At 66.8% G+C, this 18,605-nt stretch overlaps 3 protein-coding genes across 10 annotated transcripts; all 3 read right to left on the bottom strand.

Annotated features, from left to right (window-relative positions):
* Positions 1-4,312, bottom strand: LOC104015017 (SLAM family member 8-like). 5 transcript variants are annotated; one of them, XM_087772372.1, is made up of 7 exons: positions 3,980-4,312; positions 1,975-2,304; positions 1,349-1,633; positions 1,154-1,273; positions 860-948; positions 379-463; positions 132-258 (listed from the first exon to the last, which is right to left on the bottom strand). In XM_087772372.1, the coding sequence occupies exons 1-6, from the start codon at positions 4,113-4,115 to the stop codon at positions 392-394; spliced, it is 1,032 nt and encodes a 343-aa protein (XP_087628498.1). In that variant the 5' UTR covers positions 4,116-4,312; the 3' UTR covers positions 132-258; positions 379-391. The 5 variants fall into 5 exon arrangements, with proteins under 5 accessions (XP_087628497.1, XP_087628494.1, XP_087628498.1 ...); XM_087772371.1 differs by lacking the exon at positions 379-463 and having other exon boundaries at positions 1-258; XM_087772369.1 differs by having other exon boundaries at positions 379-466; positions 1,154-1,633.
* A 737-nt stretch (positions 4,313-5,049) lies between these two features.
* LOC148053901 (SLAM family member 8-like) lies at positions 5,050-12,068 on the bottom strand. Of its 4 annotated transcripts, none has more exons than XR_015707864.1 (7): positions 11,402-12,068; positions 8,214-8,555; positions 7,599-7,892; positions 7,375-7,494; positions 7,196-7,276; positions 6,171-6,284; positions 5,050-6,042 (listed from the first exon to the last, which is right to left on the bottom strand). XR_015707864.1 is itself a non-coding variant. In XM_087772374.1 (7 exons), the coding sequence occupies exons 1-7, from the start codon at positions 11,472-11,474 to the stop codon at positions 5,998-6,000; spliced, it is 1,080 nt and encodes a 359-aa protein (XP_087628500.1). In that variant the 5' UTR covers positions 11,475-12,068; the 3' UTR covers positions 5,050-5,997. The 4 variants fall into 4 exon arrangements, 2 of the variants coding, with proteins under 2 accessions (XP_087628500.1, XP_087628501.1); XR_015707863.1 differs by having other exon boundaries at positions 6,154-6,284; positions 11,402-12,067; XM_087772374.1 differs by having other exon boundaries at positions 7,185-7,276.
* Positions 12,069-12,208: 140 nt separating this feature from the next.
* Positions 12,209-17,197, bottom strand: LOC148053900 (SLAM family member 9-like). The gene is made up of 4 exons (XM_087772390.1): positions 15,052-17,197; positions 14,476-14,799; positions 13,542-13,826; positions 12,209-13,403 (listed from the first exon to the last, which is right to left on the bottom strand). The coding sequence occupies exons 1-4, from the start codon at positions 15,113-15,115 to the stop codon at positions 13,294-13,296; spliced, it is 783 nt and encodes a 260-aa protein (XP_087628516.1). The 5' UTR covers positions 15,116-17,197; the 3' UTR covers positions 12,209-13,293.
* Between the last annotated feature and the right edge of the window lie 1,408 nt (positions 17,198-18,605).

Here is an 18,605-nt window from a genome sequence, read left to right as displayed (position 1 = left end):
GTCACCCCTGAGCCGGGGGGGGGGTTGGGTCCCCCCCAGCCCATCCCGCACCCCCGTCCCCGCCGGGCTGCTCTTGGGGTGGGGGAAGGGGATGTGGCAGCCCCCAGGGACTGCCACAGCAGAGGTGGGGGGACACGGAGCCAGGAGGGGACATCACGCGTGTCCGTCAGTCCACGGCGCTGTGCGGCGGCCATTCCTGCCTGACGTCATGGGGGCTCGGCCGTCCGCGTCCTGCTGCTCTGTCCTGCTCCAGCTGTCCTGCTCGGGGACAAATTGGGGACAGTCAGTGCGGGGACAGAGCTGGGCCCCGCCGGGGGCGGTGGGACGAGGATGGAGCCCTCCCGGTGCCCGCACGGACGAGGCGCTGGCGGTACTCACTGGCCGCGGCGGGTCAGGCGAGCATCTCGGCCCAGCTGCCCGCTCCTGCCTGCACCTGGCTGTAGATGGTGGTGGGGTGCTCTTGCTGCTGGGGGCCAGAAAACAGGGGCGAACCCCCCCTGAGCCGCTGGCACTTCGGCAGGGGGACAGTCACGGCCGCGCCGCAGCCGGGACCAGCCCCTGGGGACATGGTGGCCCTGGGAAGTCCCCTTCGGTGTCCCCTCGTGGCACCTTCCCGGCCACCCCCCGGTGAAGCACGAGGAGCTTCAGAGCAGGAGCCGCTTCCAGGGCGACGGGGCTGAGGAAGGGGGCTGTGTCCCCCGGCTCAGAGGACTTTGGGGACATGGAGGGACCCTCAGCCACAGCGCCTGGAGACAAGGGCTGGAAGCCAGAGCCCGGCCCCGGCATCAGCTGAATTCAGCCCCGGCGTCACCGTGCAATGGGCCAGGAGCCAAATTCGGCCCCGGCCCCCCAGCCTCACCTGCTCATTTGCCTCCAGGGGGAATCTCTCGATCACGGTGTACTGCAGCTCCAGCGGAGCATCCTCGCTGGAGGGGGAGGCGAGGGTGGCTACGGAGAGAGGAGCAGGCGGGGGTGAGCCAAGGGGTGCCGGGATGCGGGCAAGGGGGGGATGCAGCCGCCCTGGTCCAGGCAGGACGGGCAGGGGCGGGCAGGCAAAGCCATGGCGAAGGAAAAAGCCAGTTCCCTCTTTTCCAGCTCTGTTTGCCCAGCGATCCCGGCTGCGGGGACGCAGCCTTGACCTGGCAGCGCCCACCTCCCTCAGCTTCTTTCTTCCTCCTCGTCTTCCTCTGCAGCCAGACAATGCCGAGCAGGGCTACCGCGCAGACGGCCAGCAGCACCAGGCACAAGTGCCACCTCCACCGGCCATGTGTCTCTGCGGGAACAAGCCGTGGTGGATGCCAGGACCCCCCCGGGCGGGTGGGACCGGGTGCCCGGGGCAGTTTTTTACCCTGCTGCCGACACAGGGTGTCCAGGTGGATGGAGACGCTCCGCTCCTCGATGGGATTTCGGGCCACGCAGGTGTAGCTGGAGTTGAAGGCGCTGGCGGGCACGGCCAAGTGCAGCGTCTGGTTGTCCTCGCTGAGGTGTCCGCACGGTGTCCCGAGGGAGCTGTCGAGCTGCCAGGCGGCCACGGTGGTGTTGCTGGCCAGCACCCAGCACCGCAGGGTGACGTTGCACGCTTGGGCGGTGAAGGAGAGCAACTGGTGCTGGATCTCCGGTGCTGGCACCGGCGCTGTTTAAGATGCAAACAGACCCCGTCACAGGACCCAGCCTGTCCGGGGACACCCTGAGGACACCCCGAGGACACCCCGGGTCACCCAGGGAGGGCAAAGCGGTGCTGGAGGGGCAGCGAGAGGGCGTGGGAAGGGGAAGCGCAGGTGGGGGTGGATCGTGGTTAGTTATAAATTCAGGAAAATCCCCGTGACAGATGCTCAGCAGCAAGAGCAATTTCTCTTCCCCTTTCCTGAGTGCTAACAACTCCGGATACAGGCGGGTTTTATTGCCTCTCCCGTGCACTGGTCCTGCCAGGGCTGTAAACCCGTCTCCAGCACCTGCCGTTTTGGAGCCGCTCACCGTAGACGGAGAGGCTGAAGGACTGATCCTCCACCAGCGCCGGCTCCAGCTTAATCCGAGCCCCGTAGACCCCGCTGTCGCCCTGCTCCAGGGCCCTGATCTTCAGCGCCGTCTCGTTGAACATCTCCAGCCGGTCCTTGAACCGGTCCTTGGGGTCTGGGCGCTCGAAGCCACTGCGGCTGAACTCTGCCACTTGAATGGTGGCACCGGCGCCGGCTGAAAAGCTCCATTCGATCTCCTTCACCATCTCGTTGGGGGGCAGAGCCGGGGAGAGCAGCACGGACCCCCCCAGGACGCCGTTCACCTGCCGGGGCTGGGCGGCCGCAGCGCCTGGCCAGGACAGGGACAGTCTGGAGGATGGAGACCCCCAGCAGAGCCCCCCGTTCCTGCCCACAGCCCCCACCCGGGGTACCCGTGGGCATCTGCCCGCCCGTGCCTTAGTCACGGGAGCACGGCTCCCCTTAGGCACGGGAGCACGGGAGCACGGGAGCACGGCCTGAGATGATTCATTTAATCCCACAGCCATCACCTCCCCTGCCAGCACCCCTGGGTACCGTGCGTGGGGCTGGGCATCCCCTGGGGCCGGGGGGACGCTGGGCACTCGCGGTGCCTTCCCAGCATCGTCCCGTGTTGTCCCAGTGTCACCCTGTGTCACCCTACACTGCAGACGGGCCATCCCCACGACAGGGACCAGCCAGGGCTTCACGGAGAGGACGGGGATGCTCTCCCCACCCCGCCTGCGCCCGAGTGGGGCACAAACCGGGGCAGATTTGAGGTTAAACCTTTGGGAAACCTCCCACAGGTCCCGGTGGGGACAGGGTCCCTCCATCCAGGGCTGTGGGGCAGCTCAGCGCTGAGCTTTTGGGGTGCAGCCCCCTTATCCCTGCGGTGAGAGCGAGATGCTCCCAGCAGCAGAGCTGCCCACGCCACAGGACGTGGCTTCGAGATGCCGAATGCTGCAAGAAGTGGACGCAGCCTCCCCCAGGTGGGGGACGGACGGACGGACAGGTGGCCACATCCCCAGACCGCAGGGCCCATCCTGTGCACCGGCTCGCAGGCTGCTCGCTTCCTGCGTGCTTCGGGGCCGGCTCCGACCTCTCCCCACCGCTCTCTGCAGCCGCTTTGGTTTGCAAAGAGGAAGGCGAGGCAAGCGGAACGGGGAGCGAGACCGCGGCACCGCCATGTCCCAGCCGTCCCCCAGCACCCAGCTGGGCAGCACCCAGCCCCTCCCCACTCACTGCACCCATCCAGCATTTTCCAGGTGCTCCCGACACCTGCAGGATGCAAAACTCCCCCCCCCCCCCCCCCGAGGAAACCAGTCCGTGGCGGTGATGCTGCGGCATGGCCGGAGCAGCCTTGGACCAAGCCTCCCTTCGGCCTCCCTCTTCCTCCTCACGGAAAGACACAGGCAAAGAAAGAGTGGAGATGGCCCCTCCTTGCCTTCCTCCGTAACTCACCAAAATTAATTTTCCCTTTTCCTATCGCCGGCTGGCCCAGCCGAGCGCGGCCAGCAGCAGCCACCGAGCAGAAGAAGGGGCAAACAGCCCCAGGCGCTGGCCGCGGGGTCCCAGCCCCGCCGGGGACCGTAAACCTCTCGGGAGTTGATTTATGCCGGCAATAAAGCGAGGAGGGGAGGCCAAGCAACGCCCCGCATCGTTTCCCCCATCGGCTGCAAGCAAGTGGCCCCGGCTTGCCCCGGCTCGCCCCCCCGGGAACCGCCGGTGCCCCGGTGCCTTGGCCCCGGCCCCTTGGCACAGGGAAATCCTGTTCTCACCCCTAATATTTCACGTATTTTCTAAACCCCCAGGGCAAGCGTTCATTTTGCAACTGGGACCCAAAGCCGTGCTCCCCAGCTCTCTCCCAGCACTGCCCAGTTGCTAATAAACGGGGTCGCTAATAAATGGGGGTGGCTAATAAATGGGGGTGGCTAATAAATGGGGATCGCAAGCGTTGGAATAGCCACGGTCCCCTTCCAGCACGGTGGCTGCCCTCCCCTCCTGCCTACCTGCCACCATGAGAAGCGGGACCAGCAGCCAGGGGACGCGGGGACGTGGGCGGCTGGGTGACATCCCCATCACTTCAACGCTGCGTCTCGAAGCCTTGATCTCAGTTCTGCGTACCAGCTTGGTGGGAGTGAACATGCAAATCTACCCACACACTGCAACACACCTTAGCAGGGGAGTGGCGACGCAAGGACATCATGGGGACACCGCGGGGACCTCGCCGAGCCCCAGCTGGTGTGGCCCAGCCATGGGTTGCCGTCGGTGGGATCTCGCCCTCCTGCCGCACCAAGGGCTCGGCGCCAGCCCCCAAGGCGCTCCCCGTCGCCCAGGCCTTGTTTTCCCCCTGGGAACCAGGTGCAATAAATAAAGGAAGGAGCTGGATGCTGCCTGCTGCTGCCTGCTGTTGGGTAAATAATACCAGCTGGACTGGCTGCCTGCATGGAGCCCAGCACACCCGGGACAAGGAGGAGCCCTTGGTCCCACCGCAGAGCCAAGCTGGGCTGGCTGCTCCTCCCAAGGAGGGTTTGCCTGGCTTTAAACCAAGGGGAGAAGGTCCTTGTTGGCTTGGAAATGTCGTGGTTGGGCTCCCAGCGCCCGGGCTGCTCCTGTCCCCTGCCCCGGGGATGTCCCGTGCCCTGCCTCGAGGCTGCGTTTCCCGCTGGGGACTCGGCCGGTTTCTCCCCATGAGCGGCAAAGTCTTTGCTTGAGAAGCTTTCGTTGAACCAGAACGCCCACAGCAGCAGCAGGAGACACGTAAAAGAGAAGCGGGGCTCTGGGGACAGCCCAGCCCTGTCGCCACGGCGGTTGTCATCCCTCGGGGCTCCCGCCGTGTCCTGGCTGCGATGGAGAGTCCGCCTGCGAGAGCCCCCCGGGTTTCGGGGGGATGTGGGGGGCCGGGCCGGCCCCAGGCAGCACAGGGACCACAAGCAGAGGCCACGTCGCCGCCGCCTTTCTGAAAAGGGAAGCGAGAGGCGGCTGCGTCCTCGCCCCGCGCACCGGGCTGGGGTTTCTCGGGGTGCAGCCCTGAACCGGGGCAGTTTGCACGGCCCCGGGATGCTTTTACGGCAACGGCTCCGCGTGGGGATGCACAGAGAGAAACAGGCATGCGTGTGTGCACATACATGCATGCATGTGCGTGCCCACTGCGCTGCCAGCTCTCCCCTGTGATCTCACCAACATTTATTTGCTGTTTTTACAACGGCGGGAGGTCCGGCCGAGCGAGGGGCCCCGTGGCAGTAGGTGCTGGACACACAGGCAGTGAGACACCCCCTCCGTCGCGACGGTGCACGGGCTACACGGGCAACAGCTATGGCGGGGGGGGGGAAGCGGGGTGCTTCGCGGTGGATCTGCACAGGCGACGGTCCCTTCTGCATCCCTCCGTGGCCCCGGAGATGCCACCTGGGTCCGCTCCGGTGGAGCCGCATGGGACGGGGCTGGGGGGACGCCCCGGTGTCCCCCCGCTCCGTGCCTCTGTGGCAGCAGCGAAGTGGGTGGGCAGGTCCGCCCCGCATGGGCATCTCCCCATGGAGGGTCCCTGCGAGGCCCTGGGGGGAGCTGGGGGCTGGGGAGGCCTGGGGGGGGATGGCGGGGGTCAATCTGCCCCGGGGGTCTCATCCTGGACCCACAGTGCCGTGCCGAAGCAGCATGGCCCAGCCGGCACCGGGATGTGCCGCTGCCCTCCCTAATGCACCCAGCCCCAGCCAAACCCAGCAGCAGCAGCACGTGGGATGTGAACCCTGGGGTCCCCCCCATCCCGGAGCATCCCGGAGCATCCCGGAGCATCCCGGGGCATCTGGGGACCGCGGAGGGTCCCCCAACTTCGCCGCCGCCACCGCTTGTCTCTGCCTTGGTCCGGGATCCCGCTCCCCAAACAGTCTCGGAGGGCGTCAGACAAGGAGCTTGGAGAGAAACTGGAGGTTGAGGGGGAAAGCGTCCGTCCGGCTATCGCCCCGAGATGGTGCCTCCCATCCCCGGAGCCGAAACGGGGGCTGGAGGGTTCGGATTTGGCACAAAACGCACTTTACAGCCCTTCCGGGACATCCCGATGCTCCGGCTCTGCGGGTGCCTGCGGGAGAGAGGAGCCCTTCAGCCTCCGCTGCGTGCGGCGGTGGAGGCTGGGGGGGCCCATAGGGACCCCACCGGCACCGGTCCCCTTTTGGGGGCAGCCCCCCCGCACCTGAGGACCTATGTCACCTCCTCGGCCGTGTCCTCTGGCACCCGGCGGATCTGCTCATAGACGGTGGTGACCGGTGCTTTCTGCGGCGGGCTCTGGCTCTGCTCCTGGTTATTTTCGGGGTGACCGAGGCCCTGCAGCAGAAATTGGGGGGCTGGTGAGGGACTCACTGGCCCCGCTCCCCTCCCCGGCCCCGGGGAGCCCCTGCGGGATGCTCTGCCCCGGCATGGAGCCCAGCCTGCGCCCATGGGTGTCCTGTGGGGCTGGGACCCTGCTGTGGCCGGGACCTTCATGTGGCCAGGACCCCAGTGTGGCTGGGACCCCTGGGGTTCCTGGGACCCCCAGCATGGCTGGGACCCCTGTGATGCCATCACCCCCGGTGTGGCTGGGACCCCCAGTATGGCCAGGACCTCAGTTTGGCCAGAACACCCTGGCGTGGCTGGGACCCCCAGTGTTGTTGGGACCCTGGTGCCGCTGGGACCCTTGGGGTGGCCAGGACCCCCAGTGTGGCTGGGACCCGCAGCGTGGCCATGACCCCCAGTGTGACCAGGACCCCCAGTGTTGCTGTGACTTCAGTGTGGCTGGGACCCCCGGTGTGGCCAGGACCCCCAGTTTGGCTGGGACCCCCAGTGTGCCTGGGACCCCAGCGTGGCTGGGACCCCCAGTGTGGCTGGGACCCCCGGTGTGGCCAGGACCCCCAGTTTGGCCAGGACCCCCAGTGTGACTGTGACCATGACGTGGCCAGGACTCCCAGTTTGGCCAGGACCCCCAATGTGGCTGGGACCCCCAGTGTTGCCGTGACCCCCGGCACAGCTGGGGCTCCCAGCGCTGTTGGGACTCCAGCATGGCCAGGACCCCGGTGTGGCCATGACCTTGCTGTGGCCGGGACCCCTGTGTGTCCAGGTCCCTGACATGGCTGGGGTCACCCCCAGTGTGGCCACGACCCCTGGTATGGCTGAGGACCCCCAGTGTGGCTGGGACCCCCGGCACAGCCCGCCCCGGGCGGCAGCCCCCAGCCCCCCCGGGGGCCTCACCTGGTCATTACCTTCCGGGGGGCTCCGGCGCACGATCTCGGCGTACTGGGGGTCGGAGGGGCTCTCCTCGGCGGGCACCGTGGGGGTGGCAGCTGCAGGGGAGCAGGGCATCAGGGGGGGCTGGGAAACACCCCCCCAACTCCCTGAGCTCCCCCAAAACCGTGCTGGCTCTCGGGGGGGCTTCACTTGCCTGGGTCTGCCGCCTTCTCGCTATTCATCCGCCAGCACCAGAAGACTCCCCCCAAGCTCACCACCAGCAGGATGAGGGTCAGGACGATGTACCCCGACTTCGAGAAGGACGTCTGTCCCCCTGGGAGGGCAGAGAGGGGCACTGAGCGGTGCCAACCCCCCCCACCAAGGGCTGAGCCCACCCCGTGTCGGACCCCCGACCGTCCTCGGGGCGAGGGGTCCCACCTCCGCTTTGGCAGATGGCTTGCAGGTCGAAGAGGACGACTTTCTGGTCGGCGGGGTTGCTGACGGTGCAGGCGTAAGTGACGTTGGCGGCGGTGGGTGGCAGGGCCAGCCGTAGGGTGGTCCCGTCCGGGGAGAGCTGGTGACGGTCAGAGGTCAGGTCCCGGATGACGTTGTCCTTCTTCCAGGTGACGTTGACGGCGCCTTTGCCGGCACCCTGGCACTGCAGCGTCAGGTTGCACCACTCCACGGTGCTGGCCAGGAGCTGGCTGCGGGTCCGGGGGCTCGGCACCGACTCTGCATCCCATGGGGGGGATGGATCAGCGTGGGATGGCAGGGATTTCTCCACCCTGCTCATCCCCACCCTCACGCTTGTCTCCAGCGGGGCACGGCACGGCCACCTCGGGGACCCCTGGGGTGACAGGATTTGGCCTTTTGCAGAGATTGAGGGGCTGCAAGCACTGGGCTGCAAAGGTTGGGGTCTAAGCTGAGCCTGGTAAACCCCATCATTGCTCCGTGCCTCAGTTTCCCCACCTGTAAAGGGATTAGCGCTCACACTCAGGGCCTTCTGTTTTTGCTCCCAGCACCTCTGCCAAACCCCAGCGTGCAGCCGCTCACCGTAGACGGAGAGGCTGAAGGACTGATCCTCAACCAGCGCCGGCTCCAGCTTAATCCGAGCCCCGTAGACCCCGCTGTCGCCCTGCTCCAGGGCCCTGATCTTCAGCGCCGTCTTGTTGAACATCTCCAGCCGATCCTTGAACCGGTCCTTGGGGTCTGGGCGCTCGAAGCCACCGCGGCTGAACTCTGCCACTTGAATGGTGGCACCGGCGCCGGCTGAAAAGCTCCATTCGATCTCCTTCACCGTCTTGTTGGGGGGCAGAGCCGGGGAGAGCAGCACGGACCCCCCCAGGACGCCGTTCACCTGCCGGGGCTGCGCCCGGGCTTGGCCAAAGAGGAGCTCTGCGGACAAGGCAGAAAGTCACCGGGCGTGCGGGGACAAGACGGGGACAGCAGGGACAAGTCGGGGACAGCAGGGACAAGATGGGGACAGAAGGACCCTTGGGGATGGGTCCCTTTTCGGGGGAAGCAGCAGCATCTCCCTGCCCTGACGCAGCCGCCTGGTCTTCTCTCTGCCGGCCGGTCCCTCTCCAGGCTGGGGACAGGGATGTCCCCCCCAAAAAGACCCCATATCCCGACGGAGCCATCTCCTGCTCCGGCAGGGAGGGAAAGATGCCGGGCTTGGAGACTGGTTGCCAAAAAGAATAAAGCATCTACTGGTTCAGATGCGGATGCCCCATCTGAACGCTGCCGGCCCCGGGGCTGCGGCCGGGCTCTCACCAGAACAACGCTCCAGCAGAGCCTGGGAGGAGTTCCCAGCCAGCATCTGCAAAACCTCATTGTCCGCCTTAAAACGCGCCTCGGCCAAGATGCCTACGAAAGATCGACAAGGGTTAAGGCGACAGGGGAGAGCGGGGACGGCTGCGGGGGTCCCTGCGCCGTGGGGATGCTGGACCAGGAGGGATGGAGCCCGCGACGCAGGGCGATTCCCGCAGGGATGGAGTTTGCTCCCCCAGCCCCAGGGGCAGGTTTCAGCCCCTCCATCTGAGCCTCCACCATGGAGTTTTGTTTTTTTTTTTTTTTTTTGGCAGCATCGACAGCTCTCTGCAAAATCACGCCAGGAGCTGCTCAGCACCACCTCCCTCGCTCCTGGCAGCTCCCGCCTACCTCCAAGCTGTCTCCTCTGCCGGCCCCGGCCCCCGCGGCCCCCCACGCCCCGCTGCCGGTGGGATAACAGCCTCCCCTTCTCCCCAGCCTTGGCCCAGCCGGGGACCGGGATGCCCGGCCCTTGGGACGGCGAGGTGGGGGCCAGCGGCTTTGCCCCCATCCCGGCTGGGCTGGGACCCCTCCATGGCCGGGGTGACGGGTCCTGCATCGCCTCGGTGCACCCCCCGCCGCCTCCCCTCCTCTCCCCCCCGCCAGCAGATGTGCCTGTATATAAAAGCAGATTAAACAGACATCTGAGTGTTTACTTTGTATAAAACCCTCCAGCAGCCCCAAATTACAAGCCGCCTCTTTGCTTTGCTTTAGAAGAAGTGCTCCGCCTCGCTGGAGCTTTTGTTGCTCTGATCCTGCTTATCCCAGGCTTGATTCCTTTTCTTCCAGCCGAATCTTAAACTCGACCGAATTTCTGACGCTTTCCCGGGCGACCGTGAAGTTTTCGGGGCCCCGTGAAGCTGCCCCGGCCGTGGGCACCGTCGCCACGTGGCTCTTGCCGAGGCCGGAGGGAGGATGCTGAGCCCGTGCACGGGAGCGTGGGGACGTGGGGAGATCGGTGGGGCGGCGAGGGGGAAGCTGGGGGTCCCGAGGAGCCGGGTTTGGGGTCTAGGGGGGGACAGGAGGGACAGCCACCACCCCGAGCGGCAGGAAGGAGCTGGGGGGGCCCGCAGAGGAGCTCGGGCAGATGCTCTGCTCCCAGCCCTCGCCGCAGCCCTGCGAAGGCCGCAGGTGCACGTGTGCCCCTGTCCATCTGTCCGGCTGTCTGTCGGCCGGGCCTCCCCAGCGGCGCTGCTCGCCGCGGTTAAACCAGGGGCTGCTCACCCAGGGCACCGCGCAGGCAGCAGAAGATGCAGTGGTGCAGGCAGCGGTGCAGGCAGCGGTGCAGGCAGCAGCAGGGGCAGCGACACAGACACCCTCCTGCAGCACATCCGCTGGCCCCGGCTCTCCGGGGGGGTCCCCACCGGCCGCCCCCGCGCTATTGTATGAGCGGCTGGAGGAAATGACGGCTGGGAAAAGCCGGCTGGTGCCAGGCCTCCGCCGAGCACAGCCGCCGCCTCGCCTCCCCGGCATCCTCCCGGCTCATCCTGTTTACCCTGGGATTTGGGGAAACCGAGGCTCCGCAGCCCTGAGCCCATGGCAGGATCCGGCGGGCGAAGGAGGGGGATAAACGCGTTGGTGCTCGATGCATCGCGATGCATTCAGCACCCGGCTGAGTCCAACTCCGGTCTCAATCAGAGCCTAAAAAACCAGAGCTACAGGGCTGACTTCAGCCGCCACGAGCCCAGGTTTTGCTCTTTCTCATCACCGCCCCCCCCCCCCCGATATCAAATAATTTTGATCAAAGAAAGCAGGTGGAAAACTCCAAAGCATCGTTAACAGCTTATTTTCCATCTAGCTGGGTCAGATATTTGTCATCGGCGTGGCAGGGCTGGCAGCCTGTGCCCCAGCTCTCCTGCCCGACGGCGGGCGACAGCCTGTCCTGCTCGTGAAGCCAATTAACCGTTAGGAAGATAAACCCCCTCCCCGCTAATCTGCCCGTACTATTAGATGCTTTCTGTAGGAATTGGAGGTTTTATGGGAATTATTAAATGTGTGGATTAGCACGCTGGGAATTAAGGGGATTCCTTGCTCCTGCTTTACGTAAGGAGCCGCTTCGCAGCCGGATCTGGCACAGCCCCGGGGGGTTAAAGGGCTCCGTGGGGCGACAGCGGCGCCCGGCAGAAGCCACGTTAGGGGCGAGGGGACCCCCGGGGGGGGGATGGAGCCAGGGGGTCCATGGCCGCTCGGCCGCCACCTCGTTACGAAACCTCTCGTTAAGGCTGGACCGCTGAGCCGGCGTTCCAGAAACTCTCGTGCCCGGCAGGGAGCGCGGAGGGATGGAGGGGAAGCGTCGGGGTGGGTTGCAATCAGCAGGCAGGGAGAAGGCAGGATGGGGTCAGCATCCCTGCCCACCGCCCACCCCGCCGCCAGCCCCCTGCCACGAGGTCCCCGCCGGACGAGGGCTCGGCGGCAGCCGCCCGCGCACTCACCTGGCCCGAGGCCGAGCAACGCCAGGAGCAGCGAGGGCAGCCAGGCTTTGCTCCTGGCCAATTCCCCCTCCATTTCTCCTCCTCGGCTCTTCGTGCGGCTCAGTGGGCAGAGTCAGCGGCAGGAGAGACGGGGAGGAGCAAAGCCGCCTCTCGCTGCAACCCGTAGGAAGCCGTGCATCGCAGGGCACAGCCAGCTTATTAATTAGCTCACCAGAAATGATTAGGTGGCTGGGGGAAGCAGGCAGGACCCGCGTCGCTGAGGATGGGAAGCGAGGATGGCGGGGGCTGCCGGTGACCCCCGACCCCGCGGCATCGCTCGTCAGCCCGCTTCAGTGCCCGGATTAACGCCGGCGATGCCCGGCACAGCCCTGCCAGGTCTCCCGCTGGTCCCTGGGGATGACCGAGGGCTCGTTGAAATGGGGCTTCCCAATATTAAGAGGGAGCGGGAGCATCCTGGAGCTGGGTGGTGGGAGCACCCCCAGCTCCGCTCCCAGGGGGGGTACAGGGGGGCCTGAGCACCCTTGGGTGCAGAAAACAGCCCGGGAGGGGACGTCCCCAAGGGATGCGAGGTCTTGGCTGACTCACAGGAGACGCACCTGGGGAACAGATGCCCTGGCAGGGTCCAGCGGCGATGCTGGGGCAGCCGTGGACCTGCCAACCCCCGCCATGGGCTCCCCCGGTCCCTCACGCACCTCTCCCCGCTTTGGGGGCTGCAGAGAAGCCCCCCCGAGCCCTCCCAGCCACCAGTTACAAGCTGGGAGTTGCTGCGGGGGCTGTGGCTGGAAGGAAGCGCTTTCCATGAGCGGCACAGAAAGCTTATTTTTTATTTAAAACCTCCAGCAACTCGAAGTGGAAAACAGGGAGGGGGAAGCAGCCTCCGCAGCAGGGCTGCTCTCCCTGCAGCAGGACAGAGCAGCGGGGATGGCGTTCGCTCCCCACCTACGAGCAGAATCAGTACCCTGCACCCAGGGGACTCTCAACTCCAGCCCTTCTCCTGGGGCACCTTCAAATGGGGATCCTCAAAGTGCTGGGGAAAGCGAGGCCGGTGTGGGGAGGCACACGGGCTGTTTGTGGCCAGTGAATGCCCCAAAACTGCCCGTCGGGGTCCCCCCCGAGGGAAGCGGGCAGCCGAGCGGGGCCTGGACACGCTGCCCATGCTGCCAGTTCCTCCCGCATATCTCGAGGGCAGAGGGGAAACGAAAGTCGCTGAGTTGAAATTTCCAGCTCAAGGGGAAAACCGGCTGGCCCTCCGAGAGCCGAGGAAAAGGAGAACAACGCGGCTGGATGGCACGAAGGCCATCCCTCTGGAGATGGGGCTCCACGGTGGGCGCTCGCCGGGGACGATGCTGGCTCTTCTGCAAGGCTAGGGCTTCCTCCTGCCAAATCCTCCTGCCTGCAAGCCGGCGCCGAGGCGTTTCGCAGGCTGGGACATCCCCAGCGAGGTGAAGCATCGCTGTGCTGGACATCCCCCACAGTCCCCGTGGGATGGGGAGATGGGCAGCATCTTGCCAGGGCTCGTCTGGCCATCGGGCGCTGGCTCAGGACTTTGGGAAACACCAAGCTGAGCCGCTGGGTCCATCACTCCCCCACCATCACACTGGGAAATGCCGCCGGCTCGGTCCTCTGCGGGGATGTCGGGACCCAGGAGAAGGACACAGGATCAGTCCCAAGGTCGTCATTGCCGCTGGCATGTGCTGCTGCCAGAGCCACTCCCGGCAGCTGGGAACGGCCGTGGGAACGGGCTGCGGTTCTTGGCACATGGCAGCAAGGGATGGACGTCCCCGTGGCACGGGGAGTCGGCCCAAAGGGGCAGCCGGGCAGCGCCAATGCGAAGCAGAGAGAGTCCGCGAAGGCGGGCACGGAGGTCTGAGCCGTCACCGCGTCCCCCTCCATCAGGGACGGTGCCGTGGAAGGACTTCGGGAAACACCAGCGTGGTGGCGTAGGCTGCCAGGAGCACCGCTGCAGCCACCGCAGACCAGCAGCTGGGCCCGACGCCGTCCCCTGCCGTGGGGAAAGCACTGCAGTGAGGGGATGCCCAGCTGCCAGCACAGCCCTTTGCGGGGCAGGAGGGAGCTGGAGATACCAGGGGACCCCCCGAGACCCTCCCCCTCCCCTCTGATCCCTCCATGCCGCCCTCACCTCCGCTCCAGCACACGCTGGCCAGGTCTATGGACCGGCTCCTCTCCTCCAGGGCACGCCAGGCCCTGCAGGTGAGGGTGCTGTTGGGCGAGCCGGGCTGCACCCCAACGCGGAGCACCCCGCTGCAGAGGGGATGCACCCTGACACCCTCCAGTTCCCCCCAGGGTTTCATCCAGGCGACGGCGCCTCCGGTCCCGCTGGGTAAGCGGCACTGCAGCATGAGGTGGCACCACGCGGGGTGCTTCAAAAGCAGCCAGCTCTGGATTTCGGGGTCCGGCAGCGGCTCTGCAACGGGAGGAGATTACACACACCGGCAAAATTGCATCCTCCCACTGCCCTCCCATCTTGGGGGGCTGGCGGGCGACCAAAAGGTTGGTAGCAGCCAGGATGTGGCCCAGTAAGCACCATGGCCACGGGGACCAGCCGCACGCCCCATGCCGCAGCCGGCTGCCAGAGCCGATTAGCTCAAGCTCTGCACGGCCGCAGCGTGCCGGAGCCAGGAGGCTGGGAAACAGCGTGGGGAAGTCTGAGCCGGAGCTGCCTACGTGCTCACCGGCCTCGGCTCGGCAGCTGCCGTTTGGTGGGCGAGGAGCAGCCAGCGCCTGCGTGCCGCGTGGGGGGAGAGCGGGGCCCCGGCGTGCAGCCAGCACCCCGGTGTGCGGCCGATGCCGGGCGGCGCTGAGCCCCGGGCGGGCGGGGGGGGCAGGGACCGCGCTTTTTTGCAGCCAGGAAAACCACATCATTTGCTGAGAGCTCAGCTCAACGTGACCATAAATCGTCACTTTGCACACACGGAGGGAGGGAGGCCACGGGGGTGACTCCGTTCCCAGGGCTGGAAACATCCCAACTGCACTAGCAGAGGGGCCGCGCGTGCTGGCGTTTAGTGCCGAAACAAAAGAATTTCTGTGATCTCCATCCCCCCTTTGCAACCCACCGGAGACGGAGAGGCTGAAGGACTGATCCTCCACCAGCGCCGGCTCCAGCTTAATCCGAGCCCCGTAGACCCCGCTGTCACCCCGCTCCAGGGCCCTGATCTTCAGCGCCGTCTCGTTGAACATCTCCAGCCGGTCCTTGAACCGGTCCTTGGGGTCTGGGCGCTCGAAGCCACTGCGGCTGAACTCTGCCACTTGAATGGTGGCACCGGCGCCGGCTGAAAAGCTCCATTCGATCTCCTTCACCGTCTTGTTGGGGGGGAGAGCCGGGGAGAGCAGCACGGACCCCCTCAGGACGCCGTTCACCTGCTGGGGCTGCGCCCAGGCTTGGGGTAATCGAGCGTCAGAAAAACAGGGTGCAGAAGAGAAGTTAAGGTTGGTCCCAGGAGCCCGTTGCCCTGTCCCTCGCCCCCAGGGCTGCAGGCGCAGGGCAATGGGGGACCCCGAAAGCACCCGCAGTGGGGGACCTGGCTGCTGGGACGGGAGGAGCAGGCTGCAGGCAGTGGGACGCTGCAGCTGACCCCAGCCCCCTGTCCCCGGCCCCCTTGCAGCCCCCTCTGCTCTCGCCCTTCACCCACCTGCAAAGCTGAGGGCCGCAGCCAGCGAGGCGACCCCGAAAAGGCAGACGCGGCGCCCACCCATCCTCGACCCTCGCTGCCTTCTCGCACAGCAGCAAATGAAAGTGCAAAGCCGGGCGGTTCCGCATTCACACCCCGGCCTCTACAAACAGCGCCGCTGCCAAGATTTCACACCTTGCCCGTCTCTGCCAGCCCACAGCTCAGCAAGCCCGGCCTTCACCTCCTGCCTCGTGACCTGCGCTGCCGTCCCCGCGTTAGCAGGGTCAGCGACAAGGAGGGGACGCTGCGTTGTCACCCGCCGTGCCCCCCTCGCCGCCGCCGTGCCCGCCAGGCACAGCCCCTGCCAGACGGGGAAGGAGGGAGCGGCGATTTGGGCTGAGAAGCGACGGCCCTGCAGCAGAACCGGGGGGCCCCTGTGGCTCTGGGGTTGCCAGCCGGCGTCACCCCCCCGCCCTCAGCCAGGCCTCGGGGTGAGCGAGGGGGGTCCTGGGCGTCAGCACCCACTTCTCTTTGTCCCCATCGCTGTCACAGTGGCGGTGACAAAGTCTGCTCGGAGCGTGGGCTCGGCTCAGCCTCACGAGCGGTATCGTCGCCTGCGGGGATGCCTCAGGGACAGATCCAGCCCTCCTTGCCCACCGTCCCCCAGCCTCTCCCGTCTTTCAGGCCGCTCACCATCATCTCGCAGACGTTGGCCCCCGGGCAGCGGTGCCGGCAGCTGCCAGACTCCACGCGCCCCAGGCTCAGCTGGCAGGGGCCAGGCTGCGCCTCTCCCGTCGGCTCCCAAAACGGGTGCGAAAACGTCGCGGCCGAGGCAGCGCCGCACCTTTTCCTCACCCAGCGCACGGCTGTTTCCCTCCCTGCAGGGGACAACCCGAGGACAGAGGGGTTCAGGGGTTTCCCCACTGCTCCCAGTAAATGAGATCTCCTGGATGGAGAAGGGTGCGCCCGTGTGGCCTTCCAGCAGAGGGAAGCGTGGCCTCAGGAAAGGACCCGGTGACAGTCGCAGCCACTTGTCACCCGAAAATGTTATTTTGTAGGGACCCTGCAGGTCCCATGGGACCGCACCAGCCCAGGGCCTGGCCTTCAGCCCCCGTTCCGTGGGGTGCCCCCGCCGCAGCCGCCCCGTTACCACCCTGCCCCAGCGCGGGGCCGGGATGTCACCCCGCATGCCCAGGACTCGCTGCCACCTCGCGCCCCGAAGCACGAGGAGGAGGAACGCAGGGCCAGCACGGCGCTGGGGGGCACCGAGCCCCCGGCAAGCCGATGCCAGCTGCCCTCTCCCTCCACTGACCAAAACCCAACCGTTTCAAAGCAGGAGGAGCTCAGCAGGTAGCACAAACCGGGGGTGCCCGTGCCCCCCGCAGCCACGGCCAGGGCTCAACCCGCCAGCATCAGAGCTGGGTCTCGATTTTGACCCTCCAGGAGGTGCGGACGCAGCCAAAGTCACGATAGCGAAGACCCTTTTCCTCCTCAGAAAAAAGAGCAGCGACATGGTTAAAGCAGCAAGGGCTGCTGTGAGTAACTCCCGCACGCAGCAAGTGTCCCCGCTGCGAAAGCGCCTGTTGTGAAATAGGCCACTGCTCCAGAAACGGCTGCCGGAGGCGGCTGAGAACGCAGGGAGAAGAGAAATGCAGTGTTTTATTATTTATCACCGACGGTTAGGGATAGAGCTGCACTCTTACGGAGCGCTCCCTCCCGGGACCGGGCCAGCAGTAACACTATTTAGCACTTTACGTGTAGCTCCTTCCCCAGGAAAGCCCCAAGCACTCGTCAAACCCCACCCCGTCCCCTCCTGCCTCTGCTCCCATCGCTCTCGGGCGCGGGCCTGGCTGCTGCGGGCAGCTCTCGGGCTTGGCCGTGTCCTCCGGGCTGCTCTCGGCAGGGGACCCCGCGCTGTTCGGGGACCGGGGTGTCGGGGTTCAGCTGGGGCCAGAGGCCTGCGGGGGTGCAGATGGAGGGGGGACTCTGCCCACCTCAGCCAGCTCTGGCTGCTGCCCCCCCAGCCAGGGAGCAGAACAGAGCTATGGGGGTAGCAGACCCCCCAAGGTCCCCAGTGCCCCCCAGCCTTGGGTCCTCCCACTGCCCTGAGGCTCAGGCCCCAGCCCCAGAGCCCCCCAGCCCTGCCTGGGTCCCCCCAGAGCCCCGACACCCGGGTCCCAGCGCCCCCAGCCCTACCTGGGCCCCCCAGAGCCCAGGCCTTATTGCCCTCCAGCCCTGCCTGGGCCCTCCCAGAGCCCCCCAGCCCTGCCTGGGCCCTCCCAGAGCCCCGGGGCCTGCACCCAGAGCCCCCCAGCCCTGCCTGGGCCCTCCCAGAGCCCCGGGGCCTGCGCCCAGAGCCCCCCAGCCCTGCCTGGGCCCTCCCAGAGCCCCGGGGCCTGCGCCCAGAGCCCCCCAGCCCTGCCTGGGCCCTCCCAGAGCCCCGGGGCCTGTGCCCAGAGCCCCCCAGCCCTGCCTGGGCCCTCCCGAGCCCCGGGGCCCGGACCTCAGAGCCTCCCAGAGCCCTCCAGCTCTGGGCTCAGAGCCCCCCAGCCCTGCCTGGGCCCTCCCAGAGCCCCAGGGCCCGGGCCCCACAGCCTCCCAGACCCTCAGGCCCCCCTCAGACCCCCACCGCCCGCTGCCCTCTGGCCTCACCAAGGTCCCCTCCACCCCCGGAACCCCCCCCCCCACCGCCGCCGCCGCCGCTTCCAGGCCCCCGACCACCGCCACCCCCGGGCGCCGAGTGATGACGCAGGCAGCGGCAGGCAAACCCCACCCCCCGCCTCGTTCTCACCTGGCGGCGGCAGCACCAACGAAGTCTCGCGGGATTTCCCGGGGTATAAATAGCCCCGCTGCGGGGCGTGGCCCTCAGTGCCCGCCCGGGCCGGGGGACGGGGCGGTGGGGGCGCGGCCGGGCCCGGGGCTAAAGGTCCTGGGGCTAAAGGTCCCGGGGCTAAAGGTCCCGGGGCAGCCCGGGAGAGCCAGGGCGGTTGTCCTGAGGGGGCAGGGCCGAGGCCTGTGAGGGCCGAGGTCTGGCGCTGAGGCCTGCTCCTGCGGCCTGTGAGGGCTGGGGCCTGGTGTTGAGGGGGGTCTCGCCCCCTCGTTCCGCAGGGCAGGCCCTGCAGGGCCGGAGTGGCAGCCACTGTCCCACGGTCGCTTCCCTTGTGGTTTAGCTCCCGGTGCTGAGCAGGGCGGACCTGGCCCCGTGAGAGCCCCGGGCAGGTGGGGAGACTGTGGGCAGCGCCTGCCTGTCCCCTCTGCGTCCCCTCTCCTTTGCTTCGCTCCTTCCTCCGTCTGCTCATGCCAAGCGCTGAGCTGGGGTGCTGGCGTTCACTCCCGCTTTTCCATCCTTCCACGCAGGAAAATCCAAGGAACCTCGGCCCTCCCGCCGTCTTTTTTTTTCTCTCCAAGAGCTGGTGATTTATTACGAACGAAATCAAATTATGTTTTATCGCCAGCCTGGGTAACAGAGGGCTGAAAGATTAAATTCCAGCGCGACAGCCGGTGGTGAGGGAAGGGACGGGAATCATATCTCTGTTTGGTTACAGCGCGTTACTATTGGGCACTGGGCTCCGGGA

This window comes from Nipponia nippon, unplaced genomic scaffold (genome assembly GCF_047370975.1).
Source record: "Nipponia nippon isolate SJK-2023a ecotype South Korea unplaced genomic scaffold, ASM4737097v1 scaffold_36, whole genome shotgun sequence".
NCBI classification, from domain to species: Eukaryota; Metazoa; Chordata; class Aves; order Pelecaniformes; family Threskiornithidae; genus Nipponia; species Nipponia nippon.
This window is presented reverse-complemented; position numbering and strand designations above follow the sequence as displayed.